This window comes from Mustela erminea, chromosome 20, assembly GCF_009829155.1.
Source record: "Mustela erminea isolate mMusErm1 chromosome 20, mMusErm1.Pri, whole genome shotgun sequence".
NCBI classification, from domain to species: Eukaryota; Metazoa; Chordata; class Mammalia; order Carnivora; family Mustelidae; genus Mustela; species Mustela erminea.
The window spans coordinates 21,545,698-21,561,702 of NC_045633.1; the positions used below are offsets into that span (position 1 = coordinate 21,545,698).

General features: G+C 44.9%; 1 protein-coding gene across 1 annotated transcript in view; it reads right to left on the reverse strand.

Annotated features, from left to right (window-relative positions):
- Positions 1-4,834: 4,834 nt before the first annotated feature.
- LOC116581452 overlaps positions 4,835-16,005 on the reverse strand; it is a 28,270-nt gene continuing 17,099 nt past the window's right edge. Inside the window, exons 3-5 of the mRNA XM_032328629.1 lie at positions 15,878-15,974; positions 9,913-10,310; positions 4,835-5,036 (exon numbers count right to left, since the gene is read on the reverse strand). Of these exons, the coding sequence (XP_032184520.1) occupies positions 4,940-5,036; positions 9,913-10,310; positions 15,878-15,974 (592 nt within the window). The 3' untranslated portion in view covers positions 4,835-4,939. The remainder of the gene's footprint in view (positions 5,037-9,912; positions 10,311-15,877; positions 15,975-16,005) is intronic.

The window sequence follows — 16,005 nt, forward strand, 5'->3', positions numbered from 1 at the left end:
TCCATGAAAATAAAATAAGGCATTTTGCTCCACTTCCTGTATATTGGTAAAATGTTCTAAAATTTAAGTTTTCCTTCAGATTAACATTAACCAATCTAACTTGCTAATACTGTTTTGGAATGTTAATATTTAAACATTTTCCTCATGTTTGTTCCTCATATTTAAACATAATTCTCATATTTAAACATTTCCCCATGTTTCCTCCTTGAATCATAAACCACCATTTACCAACCCACACTTTGTTGCAGAGCAATAAATTTTGTCCGGGGTGAGAAGGGGCAGGAAGGAACACAGAAAGAGACTGCAAACTAGCTGCTCTCAGTTTAGGGCACAGCAGGGACTGAGCTGGATACAGTTTTACCAGCTGTCTCTGGATTGCCAGAAACACTCTTGGATAGTTGTTTTGGTTAACTTCAAGATAATCCACTTCTAGAGTTCAGCAAAAAGAAACATATAAAGACAGTATTTGCTGGTTACCACCAACCAAGTTCACATATCCATTTTTATTTGAAAATCTCTTAACTGAAAATAATCCAGTTTCACAGTTCCCAAAATCCCACTTTTACACCTCTCACACTCTCTCTCTTCTTTTGGCATTTTAGTCCTGACTTAGATAATTCCCTTAATAAAATATTCAAAAGATAATATAAAAACTAATTTAGTGCATTGGTTTTTAACATAGAATTAATTCACTCCTCGTCCACAGAATAGATGGAGGACAGTAGCCTTGAATTGAGCACAAAAGCCTTCCCCTCATTTTGGTTTTATTTTAACACTGAAATACTGCCTGCCAGGAACTAGGTGAAATCATCCTAAGTGAGGAAATAGATAGAAAGAGGCCATCTGCCCCAGAAATCAGCCTGAATCCAGGAATAGTCAGTGGTGACCCAAACTCTTTATGTTTCCTGTCTTTCTTGTGGCCAGGGATATCCGGTACCAAAGTGTGACCTGAGCTTCCCAGCGGAGCACAGAGAAGAGCCATGGGGAAAAGGACGGAATTTCCAAATGAAACAAGGATTTGGCTTCAAGATAAGGTGAATGTTCACTGGATATAAGAAAAACAAAAAGTCAAAGCTTTGAGATTTACTTAGGGGTTTCTATCATCCTGTTACTGGTTTAATACAGCTTTTCCTCCCCCTCACTTTGTTTCCCCTTTGAACAGGGAGACATTTTCAATTTTCATTTATTCTCTCGGGTTTTAAGATCAGGAGAGACCCAGAAATGTACCCACAGCTATTTGGTCAACTAATCTTTGACAAAGCAGAAAAGAATGTCCAATGGAAAAAACACAGTCTCTTCAACAAATTGTGTTGGGAAAACTGGACAGCAACAGGCAGAAGAATGAGAATGGATGTCTTGTAGCATACACAAAAACAAATTCAAAATGGATGAAAGACCTAAATGTGAGACATGAAACCATGAAAATCCTAGAGGAGGGATGCCTGGTTGGCTCAGCCCATTAAGCATCTTTCTTCGGCTCAGGTCATGATCCCATCGTCCTGGGTTCAAGTTCTGCATCAAGCTCTTTGCTCAGTGGGGAGCCTGCTTCTCCTTCTGGCTGCCGCTCCCCCTGCTTGTGTGCTTTCCTTCTCACACACAAATAAAATACTTAAAAACAAAATCCTAGAGGAGAACACAGGGAGAAACCTCTTCAACCTCGGCTGCAGCAACTTCTTGTTAGACATGTCGCCAGAGGCAAGGGAACATACTCAAAAACGAACTATTGGGACAACCTCATCAAGATAAAAATCTCCCGTGCAGTAAAGGAAACAATCAGCAAAACTAAAAAGCTGCCTACAGAATTGGAAAAGATATCTGCAAATGACATATCTGATAAAGGGTTAGTATCCAAAATCTATAAAGACTTACCAAGCTCAACCCCCAGAAAACAAATAACCTAGTTAAGAAATGGGCAGAAAAATATGGACACTTTTCCGAAAAAGACATCAGATGGCTTACAGATACATGAAAAGATGCTCAACATCACTCAGCATCAGGGAAATACAAATTAAAACCACAATGAGATGCACCTCACACATGTGAGAATGGCTCAAATCAACAACACAAGAAACAAGATGTGGACAAAGGGCAACTCTTCCTGCACTGTTGGTGGGAATGGAAACAGGTGCAGCCACTCTGGAGAAGAGTTTGGAGACTCCTCAGAAAGTTGAAAATGGAACCACCCTAGTCCAGCAACTGCACTAGTAAGTATTTGACCCAAAGGTACCAAAACACAAATTCGAAGAGGCACCTGCCCCCTGATGTTTACAGCAGCATTATCAGCAATAACTGAACTATGGAGTGAGCCCAAGTGTGCATCGACTGATGAACGGATAAAGATGTGATACAAACATAGGCACATGTGCGTGTGCTCGCGTACCCACACACAGGAATATTACTCAGCCATCAAAAATAATGGAATCTTGCCATTTGCAATGACAGATGGAGCTACAGTGCTAAATGAAGTAAGTCAGAGAAAGACAAATACCATATGATCTCACTCATATGTGGAATTCAAGTAGGAAAACAGATGAGCATATGGGAAAGGGAAAGAAGGGGAGAGGGAAACAAGCCATAAGTGATTCCTAATGATAGAGAATAAACGTGAGGGTTGATGGAGGGAGGTGGGGGAGGGACAAATGGGTAATGGGACATTAAAGAAGGCACTTGTGATGAGCCCTGGGTGTTGTGTGTAAGTGATGAGTCACTCCATTCTACTCCAGAATCCAATATTGCACTGTATGTTAACTAAAATTTAAATAATAAACGGGAGAGAGAAGCTTCTTCAAAGCACAAAAAACCTGGGAACTCCAGATCCATTCACTGTTACGTTTGTGTAGAATGCTGTGGTTCTGTTTAAAAACAAAAATGAAAAAGAAATGAGAAAATTAACCTGGAAATCACAAGATTTAGCAGAACTAATAGAGCATCAGACCACTCTGTACAGATGGAACCCTGAGAAGTTCACCCTGGAGAGTCTCTCAACATTGGTCTCCCTGAGCATCAGGGACTCATTCAGGAAAGGAGCCTCACTAGGACCCCCGCTGTGGGAAAAGCTTCCTTAATTCAGACCTTCCTAGACACCAACATCTCCTGACAGAGGAGAGACCCTGTGAATGCAGTACACTTCATGGAGAGCAGTCTGACGGTGTGTTTAATGAATCTTTTTTTTTTTCTAAAGATTTTATTTATTTATTTGACAGAGAGATTACAAGTAGGCAGAGAGGCAGGCAGAGAGAGAGAGGAGGAAGCAGGCTCCCTGCTGAGCAGAGAGCCCAATGCGGGACTCGATCCCAGGACCCTGAGATCATGACCTGAGCCAAGGCAGCAGCTTAACCCACTGAGCCACCCAGGCGCCCGTGTTTAATGAATCTTAAAATGTTTTTCCTCTTTGATCAAGCAGTTCCACATCAGAGAGACTATTCTGAAGGGGAAAAACAAAACAAAATAGGAACAAAGCCCTGAACTGTAGTCACAAGCACTGCAGCCGACTCTTGCTGCAACCACAATGCAAAATCACTTTCTTCTGGGCTCCCATGGTACTCTGTTTAGACTTTATTTTTAGCACTAAAAGTCTGCCTTAACTGGAAGGGTTAGTTACAATCATACTATGACCTGTGTCTTCTTCTGCCCTTTCAACATACGTACATCAACATCACACACACTGACTGTGGAGTTCTACAGGGTAGAGAACATGAATTATTCACCCCTCAAGTTCTGTATACATAATAAACATTAATGTTTGTAGCAGTGAATCAAGAAAGGTGTGAAATACTCTTGAAAATGAAGAATCTAGGCCATTGCGTGGATAGGCCTCGCTATACTTGGGAGCGTTTTGAAAAGAGGAAAAAACAGTGTCCACCTTGTAAGTACTACAGAGATTAAGTAAAATATATTTAAGTGCAGTTTCCATGCAAATTAAACTTTCAATAAATAGCACTGTGTTTAATTTTGTTAAAAGATCTATTTATTTGAAAAGAAAGCAAGCACACAAGCGGGAGGGGCAGGAGACAGTTTCAAACAGACTCCATGCTGAGCCCAATGTGGGGCTCCATCTCATGACCATGAGATCACAACCCTGAGACCATGACCTGAGCTGAAACCAAGAGTCAGATGCTTAACCGACTGTGCCACTCAAGTGCCCCAGTGTATTTAATTTCTAATCTCTATTTAATGATAAAAGCACTTAAGGCTATGAGTTTTCCTCTAAGTGCAGCTCTGGTTACTCACCGTAGTTTTAATATACAATATTCTCATTGATCATTTCAAAATAGCTTGTCATTGCAGTTTTTATTTCCCCTTTTAGCCAAGAGTTGGTCAATTTGTGAAGAAAATTTTCCTCTAAGAGTTTTTTCCTGCATTGATTAGAAAATGAGGTTCATTCTACTCTCCTTGAAAAATTCATTTAGGTTTTCCTGTCGACTTAATCTGATAAGGCTTGTGAAGTATCCCCAAGGCCCTAGAAAACAAGGGTTCTATTTGTGGAACACAAGTGTTAACTCTTGGACCTCTCAAGTATTTTTGTTGCTTTGGAAGCACTCTTGGTGCTTGTGTAAAGGGGAAGCAAGGAAGAGGAGTTCAGGTTGCTTCCCCTTCTGCCTCCTTAAGGTTTTTTTTCTCTCTCTCTTTCTATTTTTTTTTTTTTTTACTTCCTCTTCCCTTGTTAAGAGATTTTAAAAATAAAACAATTTTATGGACTTTATATTGCAATTCTTTTTTTAAAGATTTTATTTATTTATTTGACAGAGATCACAAGTAGGCAGAGAGGCAGGCAGAGAGAGAGAGAGGAGGAAGCAGGCTCCCTGCTGAGCAAAGAGCCTGATGCAGGGCTTGATCCCAGGACCCTGGGATCATGACCGGAGCTGAAGGCAGAGGCTTTAACCCGCTGAGCCACCCAGATGCCCCAATACTGCAATTCTTAATAGCTCTAGCTATTAAACTAGTAGTAAGAACGGAAGGCAAAAGGGTCTTGGAGAGGCTTCATCCCTTTCTCCATCTCTGACAGTCTTCCCAAAGATGCCACAGCTGTTTGTCTTCTTGAAAGGAGAAAAAACCCACACGGACCACGTTAAGAAATTTTCAGTTGTGACCTTTCAGAATTTGCAGGGATTCTTTCACTGTGTTGTCTAAACTAAAATCAAGGAAATCAGGGAACAGACTGGTGACTGGGCCTCCAAGGGGCTCATGACATGGTGGGGGCACAGTAGAGGCAAGGGTGAGACACAGCACCCCTAGCCCTCCTGCACATGCAGTCATCTTCACATGTACAAAATGTACAAAGGGCACTCCAGGAAACTATGATCTTTAATTCTGAAATGAGTACTAGTCCTGAAATCCTCTCTCATTTCTAGCTTAGTGATCTGGGCAGAATAAGTCTGACCCCTGCTATCTTGGTCCATTAGGGCTACTGTAGTTATTACAGCTTAGGTAGATTATAAACAACAGAAATCTCTCCCTTCTTAAAAGGTTCTATTTTGGGCGCCTGGGTGGCTCAGTAGGTTAAGCCTCTCTACCTTCAGCTCAGGTCATGATCTCAGGGTCCTGGGATCAAGCCCCGCATCGGGCTCTCTGCCCAGCAGGGAGCCTGCTTTCCCCTCCTCCTCTGCCTGCCTCTCTGCCTATTCATGATCTTTCTCTCTCTCTTTCTGTCAAATAAATAAAACCTTAAAAAAAGGTTTTAAGTAATATCTATGCCCAATGTGGGGCTCAAGCTCACAACCCTGAGATCAAGAGTCACATGCTCCATCGACCGAGCCAGTCAGGCACCCCAGAAATTATTTCTCATCCTCTGGAGACTATGAGAAATCAGGGTGCCAGTATGGTCAGGTGGGTGCCCTCTTCTGGGTTTCAGATTGCCAACCTTTGCGTCCTCACATGGTGGAAGGGACTTGGGAGCTCTGTAGGTCTTGTATACAAGAGCATCACTCCCATTAATGGGGCACAAACATGCAGACCATAGCACCTGGGTACAATGTATGTATGTATGTATGTGGTTCGGGCAGCAAGATTTTCTAAAGCTCCGCAAATGATTCTTTTTTTAAAAGATTTTTTAATTTATTCATTGGAGAGAGGGGGAGAAAGAAAGTATGCACAAGCAGGGGGAGCAGCAGAGGGAGAGGGAGAAGCAGGCTCCCCGCTGAGCAGGGATCCTGATGTGGGGTCAATCACAGGACCCTGAGATCATCACCTGAGCTGAAGGCAGTCGCTTAACCAACTGAACCACCCAGGCGCCACCTCCCCAGATGATTCTAATATGAAACTGAAGACAAGAACCACTGAGCTAAACGTTAATTTGCAGAATGGCCTAAGAAACTTGGAAGGAAGCAACAGGCCTCCAGGATCTCCAAAGAGACTACATTTGCCATGACTGCTAAGAGAAATGAAAGAGGTGGGTGTGCTCTGCTCGAATGAAGGTCACTATAAATCAAAGGTCAGGTTGTATTTCCTGTGATGTCTTTATTTTTAACATTAGATTAAGTGTGGTAGGTTAAAAACAGCCACACATTCTTATTACTTGAGAGGGGGTTCCTAGACCAACCTTAGTGACATGCTTAGACAACAGAATGAATTGGAAGTGACTTTCTGGGACTACCTAAGAAGTCTTAAAGCTATTGCCAGAGGCTTCCTGGAGAGCTATCTCTGGGAACACCAGCCGCCATTTAAGAAGGCTGATTATTTTGAGACTGCCGTGCTGCGAGGAAGCCCAAGCTATGCCCAGAGACAGAAATGGATGTGCAGCAAACTCTCGCTGTTCCAGCCAGCCCCGCCCAGGCACACCACACACAAGGGAGGAAGTCACGTGGATATTCCAGTCCCAGCAGAATAAGGGGGAGAAGAAACAAGCAGTCACCTGCAGAGAGCCAGCACTGAGGCCCCAGACCCATAACCCCAGTCAATCACAGCCGTTCTAGCAATCTCCAGACACAGGAGCCACCCCAGGTGGAGCTCTAGTCACGAAGCAGACATAAGTTATCCCTCCTGCATCCTGCTCAAAATCCTGACCACAAAATCATGAGAATAAAAGCGTTTTTATACCACTAGCTTCTGAGGTGTTTTTATGTAACAACAGTTATGCATGAATAGTCACTGTACAAGAGTCAAAGAATCAAGATGTATACAAAGAAAATGAGGAAACTTTTCATCACCTCCTTATTTCACTTCTCATTTTTATAGGTAACAGTTGGCTGTACGTTCTGTCAGTCTCCTTCTGCTGTGTTCACATAGATGTATTTATTATGTGCACATGTTTTCCCAATTTGCCTTTTAATAACAGTGTGCCTGGCTCAACATGAACAGGGCTTTCTTACTCTGATCAGATGCACAGTATGCTAGTGTATGGTGCACCGCCATTGTACTTACTACCTCCTCTACTGATGGACATTTTAGGTTGTTTCCAATTCTTGGTTTAATAAGCAATTCCGTAATGGACATCTTGTAATGCAACTTTGTATTTACTCAATAATTTTTTTTTAGGATACTCCCCAAAATAGAATAATTGAATCAAGGGGAATGTGCATTTTTTAGGGTTTTGGCATGGTAAAATATACATAACATAAAATTTACCATTTTAACAATTGTTATGTGTACAATTCAGTGGCATTAAGTGCATTCACATTGTTGTACAACCGTCACTACCACCCATCCCCAGAACTTTTTTCGTCAGCCCAGACTGAAATTCTAATCATTAAATAACTCTCCATTACCCTCCATTCTCAGCCTGTTAAACAAGATTCTACTTTCTGTCTCTGGATTTGACTATTCCAGGTACCTCATATAGGTACAATCAAGGCTGAAAAAGTGAAAAAGCGGACAGGTCCATCGCTCAGCCAGTGTCACACAACTGGTTAACTGTAGGCACCGTATTCTCGCTGAGAATACACACACAAAGTGCCCAGTATATGTTAGCTTCAAGCATAAGTATCACCCATTGCAGTTCCAAGGCTATGATTTTTGGTCTTTTGATCCCCACCACAACTACATCAACCTTGGAAAATGTTTTCTGTGGTCTTTGATGTCTGATTTTAGCTTCGACTTGTACAGTTGTTTTCTATCTACTTCCTGCAGCATGAACTGTTTCCAAATGCTGGCTTTTGCAGATTGTCCTTGTGGATGAGGAATGGGAGAGTGGTACCCACTGTGCTTCCACAGGCAGCCCTAGAGACCACGTGGGAGGGCCCTCTACAGGATGCAAGGAAAGTGACCCCTGAATTGGGCAGGGATGCAGGGCTAGGTACTGCCCTGTGTGAAGGCTCTTGTGCAAATACTCAGGTCTTCCTGGGCAAATGGCCTTTTAGTCATTTCAGCTTATCTCAATCACAGTTTTTAAATTATAGCTTCTGCTCTGTAACTTCAAGGAAGTCAGGACACTGGACCTTATGCTTTCCCTTGTCTGTGTCTGCATTAATCTGATGCCTGCTGTGGGTGTGCGTGTATGTATGTGAATTTAACTCTAAAGGCAGGTCTGTGCTGTTTCTCCAGTATTGGCAAACCTCACACATTGTTTGAAAATCTCATACATGTGTTTCTTTAATGGCACAGTCTGCTTTTTAAAAACCATTTTCCTAATCCTCTACACTGCAGTGAAAAAATATTCCAGTATATGAGGTTTATGTTTTTGTTATAAAAAATACTGAGCATGGGTGCCTGGCTGGCTCAGTTGGTAGAGCGTGTGACTCTCAACCTCAGGGTGATGAGTTTGAGCCCCATGTTGGTCATGGAGCCTACATACTTACATAAACAAATAAACAAAGAAATTAATGAGCAACACATGAAAGTCTTCCTCTAACATTAGCTTGCGATATTTTGTTTTGCCTTATTATTTTACACTTAGAATATATTCAGGGACAATGTTTCATATGTCATAAAATGTTTAAATTGCTCACTGAAGAACACAAAAACATATAAAGGACACAGAGTGAAAAGCACAACCTCTATCCCTAATTCTACTCTCTACAGGTTGCCATGTTATTTTTTGTCCCCCCCTTCAGATATTTAAGTTTTTAAAAAGTATTTTTCCTGATATTTACAAACATGGGATTATACTGTCATGTTATACTGTAAACATGCTTTTTTCTCCTTACATATTGACTACCTCCTCACATAAGCATACAAACACCCACTGCACATTTTCAATGGATGCGGTACAGTTCATAGAACAGTTTTACCAAAATTTCCTCAGCCAGTCACCTGGTTAGTCATTTAAGCCGTTTACAGTTTCTTTTTTTTTTTTTTTTTTTTTAAAGATTTTATTAATTTGACAGAGAGAAATCACAAGTAGACGGAGAGGCAGCCAGAGAGAGAGAGAGATAGGGAAGCAGGCTCCCTGCTGAGCAGAGAGCCTGATGCGGGACTCGATCCCAGGACCCTGAGATCATGACCTGAGCCGAAGGCAGCGGCTTAACCCACTGAGCCACCCAGGCGCCCCCCCGTTTACAGTTTCTAACTAATTGGCTAGAGTGGCAGGCAAGGGATCCTTTCACAAGAGTGACAAGGATTTGGGTAAGAAGGTGCCCCTCCCACTACCATGGAGGTAAATATAGTCTGGTTATGCTTACCAGAGACTAGAAAGTAGTCTTGATAGGAAGGACTTAAACAGAATGTTGGGACTAGAAATACAGATAGACCATCTGGCTGGGTGTTCCTGCCCAACTCCGCCCTCTGGATCAAAGGAAGGTGAAACATGTGAAACAAAAAGTACCGGCGGCTTTAACTGACGGGAGGGTCCAGGCCTAGAACTCCGTGCCCCGTTCCACCAGGCGGACTTCAGAAGTCATAAATCCCCTGAAATGACACACGAAACTGCGGGTCCATATGCTTTTTTTCTGAACAAAACCATTATCTCCACTGCCCACAACATTTCCCTGGATTTTTCAAAAAATCAATCGCGATAGAGAGAAATTTAAGAATCGGTACCCTAGGGTTCCTGGTGTTTGAAAACCGACAAGACGACAGTGCTGGCGTTGGGCTGAACGGATTCCTTTCACTGCTCTCGCCGCAAGAGGAGACCACCCCACCCCTGCACCCCCGCAAGCCAGGAGACACGCGCTCTGGGGCAGGGGTGCCGCCTGACCTGTCTGTCTTCGGCCCCGACAACAGGTGCACAGCAACAGGTGCACAGCAGGCATTCGATAGATACTTGCCGGAAACACGACTGAACGAGGTCTAGCGGCTCTTAAAGGGTGAAGGGTTGTGGGCACCCGCGCCCTGTCAACCCCAGGCAGCTGGTGGCCGCATCGACTGCACTTCTCGGCGTAGTGCCCAGGATACCAGAGGCGACCACCACTCCTCCTCCGCGCCGGGCGCTGGCCGCTCTGTGGAGACACAGCCATAGGACGCTGGGGTTTCCGACCGGGATCACAGCGCCCCGCTCGGGTGCCCGCTGGGAGACACAGGCCCGGCTGAGCCCGCCCACTCACCCTCCGATTGGCTCAGCTCACTCCCGGGCCCCCCTGGGAGATGTAGTTTAGGGCGTCGCGCTCGGACGGACCACGCGGCGTCCGGGGAGCCCGCCTCCTGGCGCGTGGTGCGTCCTGGGGCTCTCCCTATTTCCCGCAGAGCCCGCGGGGCCCCGGAGTCAGCGTGCCAGCTGATCTCGCCCCCAGTGCCTGCCAGCCTACCTGTCGGGGCTCGGCGCTGACACTTCCCTTTTATCTTCAGGCTACGCTTGCCGCAGACAAACCCCGTCCAGCTTCCCCTACGAGGTTGGAGTCGCTTCCCCTACAAGGGACTGCCCCAGGGGAGTTGCCGCCGGGCGTGAGACCCGCGGAGGGGCGTCTTCCTGCCCCCACGCGCGGAAGGAAGCGCGGCAGCAGGGAACCGCGCGCTGTGGGCGGAGGGGACTCAGAGGTCACGTCTGTGCGGAGCCGGGGATCACCTGGCCCGCCCTCGGACGTCGCCCACGGCTAAGCCGGGCGCTGCGCGGGACGCTGGAGCATCAAAGGACCTAGCTGACGCTGACCCACGGAGCCAGGCTCTTTTGCATACATTACCTCATTGAAATTCCCAAACCGCCCATTTAACTGGAAACAAACTCTGATATCTAGTAACTGGCCCAGGCCACACGCCCTAGATCTTGGGAGTCCCGTTTCTCCCCCCACTGCTAGTAGGCATGACCCAAGCACCCAGGGCAGCTCTGGGACTGGTGAAAACGACGGGGAGGTGGGAGTGGGAGCCGATTACGTAAACCGAACCTCAAAGGGTGCAAGGCAAGGGAGAGCACTTGCCTTTCCAGGCACCTGGGTTCTTCTTCGCTAACCTGTAAGCCTTTGGCGGTCAGGGACTATCCTCACAGACAGCCTCCCAAAAGGGTCCCTAGAAATATTGGTAAAACAATTTTTTTTTCAGTGCTTTAAATTACAAAACGTTTAAGTACAATAAAAAATTAGAGTAAAATGAATACTCACTTATCCTCCATCTAGATTTAACAATCTGAATCAATAATGTGTATAGCACTTTAGAGGACATAAAGCTTCTTGCTTGGCGTTACCATACTGCAAATGAAACTCTCACTGGCAAACCAATCCAGGAACTATTCTGGCCCAACTACTGTACAACCTCCACAGGTCAAGGCCACCTAAGAAGCTGCCTTTCTCTCCGTTTCCATCCTGCTCAGGAGGTTGGAGGCTGCACCAGAACTTGGTTCGCTCTCAGGAAGCAGAGTTACAAGTATGTTTCTCAGTGGAAAGTTCATTGCCTGGAACTTCATGTTGAGATTGAGACATTAGCCTCTCAAAGTCTCACATTTCTCCCTTAAAATTCAATATACTGGAGAGTGAGGAAGAGTTTGGGTCACAGTGGGATCTGTTATTTCCAGCTCCGGATTAACACAGGAACTCTTTCATGATCTTGCCTAAGACTCTCTCAATAACTGATATATACTATATTTAAATACCACACACCTTTTATCATGATGGTTGTGGGGACAGGACTGATATCCCCTTCGAGGCTAAGCTAATTATAAAATACTTCTTAAAACTCTTTTCTTTTCTTTTACAAAAGTAATACATATTGACTTAAAACATCTCAAAGTGATGCAAAAATGAATGTGTTAGAAAGTGAAACTCTCGTGGAGTAAGAAAGATGAAACCCAGATGTCTGGGCTGTGCGTTACTTAGGATAAGAGCAGAGGTTGAGGTCCCTCTGCTCGCACCGTGCGATGGATGTCATGTTGTTCCCAAATAAGGGCACACGTACAGTCACGGAGGCACAAGACAGATTTCATAGACACTCCACTACAACTGTTCAGACATTTAAAAGGCATCCCGAGAGCTATAATTGTCTTTTCACATTTCTTCATTTAAAAAAAAAAATACTGGGGGCGCCTGGGTGGCTCAGTGGGTTAAGCCGCTGCCTTCAGCTCAGGTCATGATCTCAGGGTCCTGGGATCGAGTCCCGCATCGGGCTCTCTGCTCAGCAGAGAGCCTGCTTCCTCCTCTCTCTCTCTCTGCCTGCCTCTCTGCCTACTTGTGATCTCTCACTGTCAAATAAAAAAATAAAATCTTTAAAAAAAAAAATACTGGAACCTCAAAAACTGGAACCTCTTTCAGCTCCTCTTGACCTAGAAATGCCACTACCTTACACGTTCATGCCTCGGAGCAACTAGGTGGCTCAGTCGAGCGACTGACTCTTGGTTTCAGCTAAGGTCATCATCTCAGGGTTGTGAGATCAAGCCCAGTGTGGGGCTCCGAGCTCAGTGGGGAGTCTGTTTGAGATTCTCTCCGCTCATTCTGCCCCTCTTCCCCCCAAACTCTGCTTGCATGCTCTTTAAAAAAAAAAAAAAAAAAAGGCAAGTCCATGCCTCAGAATTTCTCCCTGTTGTGAAAGGTTATCACTGCAATTGCAAAATATCCTGCTTTGGACTGGAAAGCCCCAGTTCCTGCCCAATTCTGCTCTTGGTGTGTTAGTCTCCGCTTAAAAGAGTTTCCTGGCCAGTCAGGACAGGGTCAGGGACCCCAGGCACACAAAGGACCCTGTGGTTGTTGCACAACTTCAGTTCTGTCTTGGGAGTGGGAGGCTCCCTGTGAGGTGACTGTGTTACTGCCTTCTGAAATCTTGCACAGGTCTTGATCCCAGAGACGCTCAGTCAACACGCTTCTGGCCCAACCTGAGAATGCCACATCCAACATCTGTACCATAAATATGCATGCATTTGGGGCCATCCATTTTTTAGGGAGTATGCTTGATTTGGGGTTCTCAGCAGGATCCAGAAAACTGGATGCTGTCAGCAATTAAACCAAAAAGACTGAGTCCTCTGCAAAATATGAAGAATGTGGACAAAGTGGACAGTAAGATACATTCAACCAAGCAGAACGCATCAAAGCCTTGGTCCCAGCTGGTCACACACAGGCGGGTCAAACACAGTGCGGTCTGTTCTGCCAGGCATCATCTGAATGTTGTAAATGATCTATGGGAGTGGTCAGAAGAGCCCACTGTTGAGTTTCACTGGACAGCTGGAAAAGCGACATCTGTGGTTAGTGAGGAATGGTAAAATAATATTATTATCATGCACGCAGACAATACTGCAAAGCAGTTAAAAGAGGGAGTTTGAATCCTGGCTCAGTCACTGAGCAAGTCACTAAACCACTAATCCCGGCCCTGAGACCGATGATGAATCATGAATCCTGCCCTGCAGGTGTGCTGTGGAGATTTTAGAAGATACTGGACATAAAGCAAGGCATGCCTGGCACAGACTAACCACCATTGTGTTACCGACAAAACATCTGTAAGCCAAAAATTTCATGAGAAGTTCAGAAAGCTTAAACCAGGACATGCAAATGATACCAGCTAAATGACAAAAACATCACCATTTTGCAAGGACCGCTGGAGCAACTGATTGAGGAAAGGATCGTCCACGAATGCTCAAATCATGGGGTGAAAGACTGTAGGAGAACCAGACATTTCCACATTCTCAGGTTACTTATGAATTACAAAGAAAAAATGTCCCTTTACAATGAAGACATCTTGGGCTCCTGGGTGGTTCAATGGATTAAGCCTCTGCCTTAGGCTCAGGTCATGATCTCAGGGTCCTGGGATGGAGCCCCACATCGGGCTCTCTGCTTGGCAGGGAGCCTGCTTCCTCCTCTCTCTCTCTGCCTGCTTCTCTGCCTACTTGTGATTTCTCTGTCAAATAAATAAATAAAATCCTTTAAAAAAAAAAAAAACAACAACAATGGAGACATCCTGAGCAGCTGAATGTACCTTCAGTCTGATAAAGAGGAAATGATGCACAGATCTAAATTAAGGGACATTCTGCTTGGAAAAGACTTTGCAAAAACACTGACCAAATTTAAAAAGGCAGGGAAGTATAAAGTGTTCTAGCAGAAACAGACTATAGAGATGTGACAACCAAAAGCAGTGCAGGATCTCTGATTGGACCCTGGGTTGGGGAACAAAAAAACCTGTCAAGGACATTATAAGGGCAATTGGAGAAATTTGATTATGGGCTCCTTATAGTATTAAAATGATGTTAATTTTCCTGAGTATGATAATTGTATTCTATTTTTTTTTTTTAAGATTTTTATTTACTTGACAGAGAGAGACACAGAGAGAGAGGAACACAAGCAGGGGAAGTAGGAGAAGAAGAAGCAGGCTCCCCGCTGAGCAGGGAGCCTGATGCGGGGCTTAATCCCAGGACCCTGGGATCATGACCTGAGCCAAAGGCAGACGCTTCACAACTGAGCCACCCAGGTGCCCCTGTATTCTGATTATTTAAAATAATATCCTTGGTGGCTTAGTGGGTTGAGCCTCTGCCTTCGGCTCAGGTCATGATCTCAGGGTCCTGGGATGGAGTCTCGCATCACACTCTCCGCTCCTGCTTTCCCTCTCTCTGCCTGCCTCTGCCTACTTGTGATCTGTCTGTCAAATAAATAAATAAAATCTTTAAAATAATATCCTTGTATCCTTGTTCATTGTACTTAGGGTACGTAGGGCATTTGGACTGATAGCTGATAATGTTTTCAATTCATTACCAAATGGTTCAGAGCGGGGAAAAAAAGGAAAAATGAAGTGCTTGCATGTGTGTGTCTAAGAGAGAGAATCAATAAATACTGCAAAGTGTAAAGAGCTGGTGAATCTAGGTAACTTTTCTAGGTTTAAAATTTTTCAAAACAAACAGTTGGGGATAAACTCAGGGTATGCAGAAAGACAGAAGCAGTTAACTGGAGGTCTGCTCTCGGCACATATGACTTCTACTAACCTCGGAGTGACTTCTGGAACCCCACGCTGGGACATGAGCTCCAAAGGACACCTATGTCTTTTTCACCCTTGTTTTTCCACATCCTGGCACAGTGTCCAAAATATTTGTTCAGGGGCACCTGGCTGGCTCAGTCAGTAGAGTAGGTGACCCTTGTTCTCGGGGCTCTCATTCAAGCCTCACATTGGGCACAGAGCTTACTTAAAAACAACAACAAAACTTGTTCCGTAAGAGTGTATGGACAAGCCCCCTCCCTTATGGATATGCCCTCGGGAAGCCAAGGCAGAGCAGAAAACAAATAAATCAGGATGAGGGTCCCATGCATGCTGTTCTGAGGCTTCGTGATGCTGAAAGTACCAGACAACCGGAACTATATCAACAGGGGTGACACCAGGGCTTGTGTCCTGGCAGTGTCCTTCTGGCTTCACCTCCTTCTGGGTAGGGAAAGACAAAACTTGCAGGGCTGCATTTCCCTGCTCCTCCCACCATTTGCTTTGGAGGGCCAGTAAAATCCCGAGTCTGGAGGAGAACTGGCCAGACTGACGCTCATCATGGTCCTCAGCAGCGTGGGACCAGTGGCTTTGTTCCTGCTTCCCCTCCCCCACATCACAGGAGAAGAGGCGTCTGACTGCCTGCCCAGGATCAAGACTCTGGAATCCAGCCCCAGTCCCTCCTTCACATACTTACCTGCGGCTCTGCAGGGCAGAATGCGAAGGTGATAGCTGAGGCGCTGGAGGACCATGTGGCTGACCTTGAGTCCTCCCAGCTGTAAAAGCCTCCAAATCTGTGAGAAAGAGAACGCAAGTGTCATCACT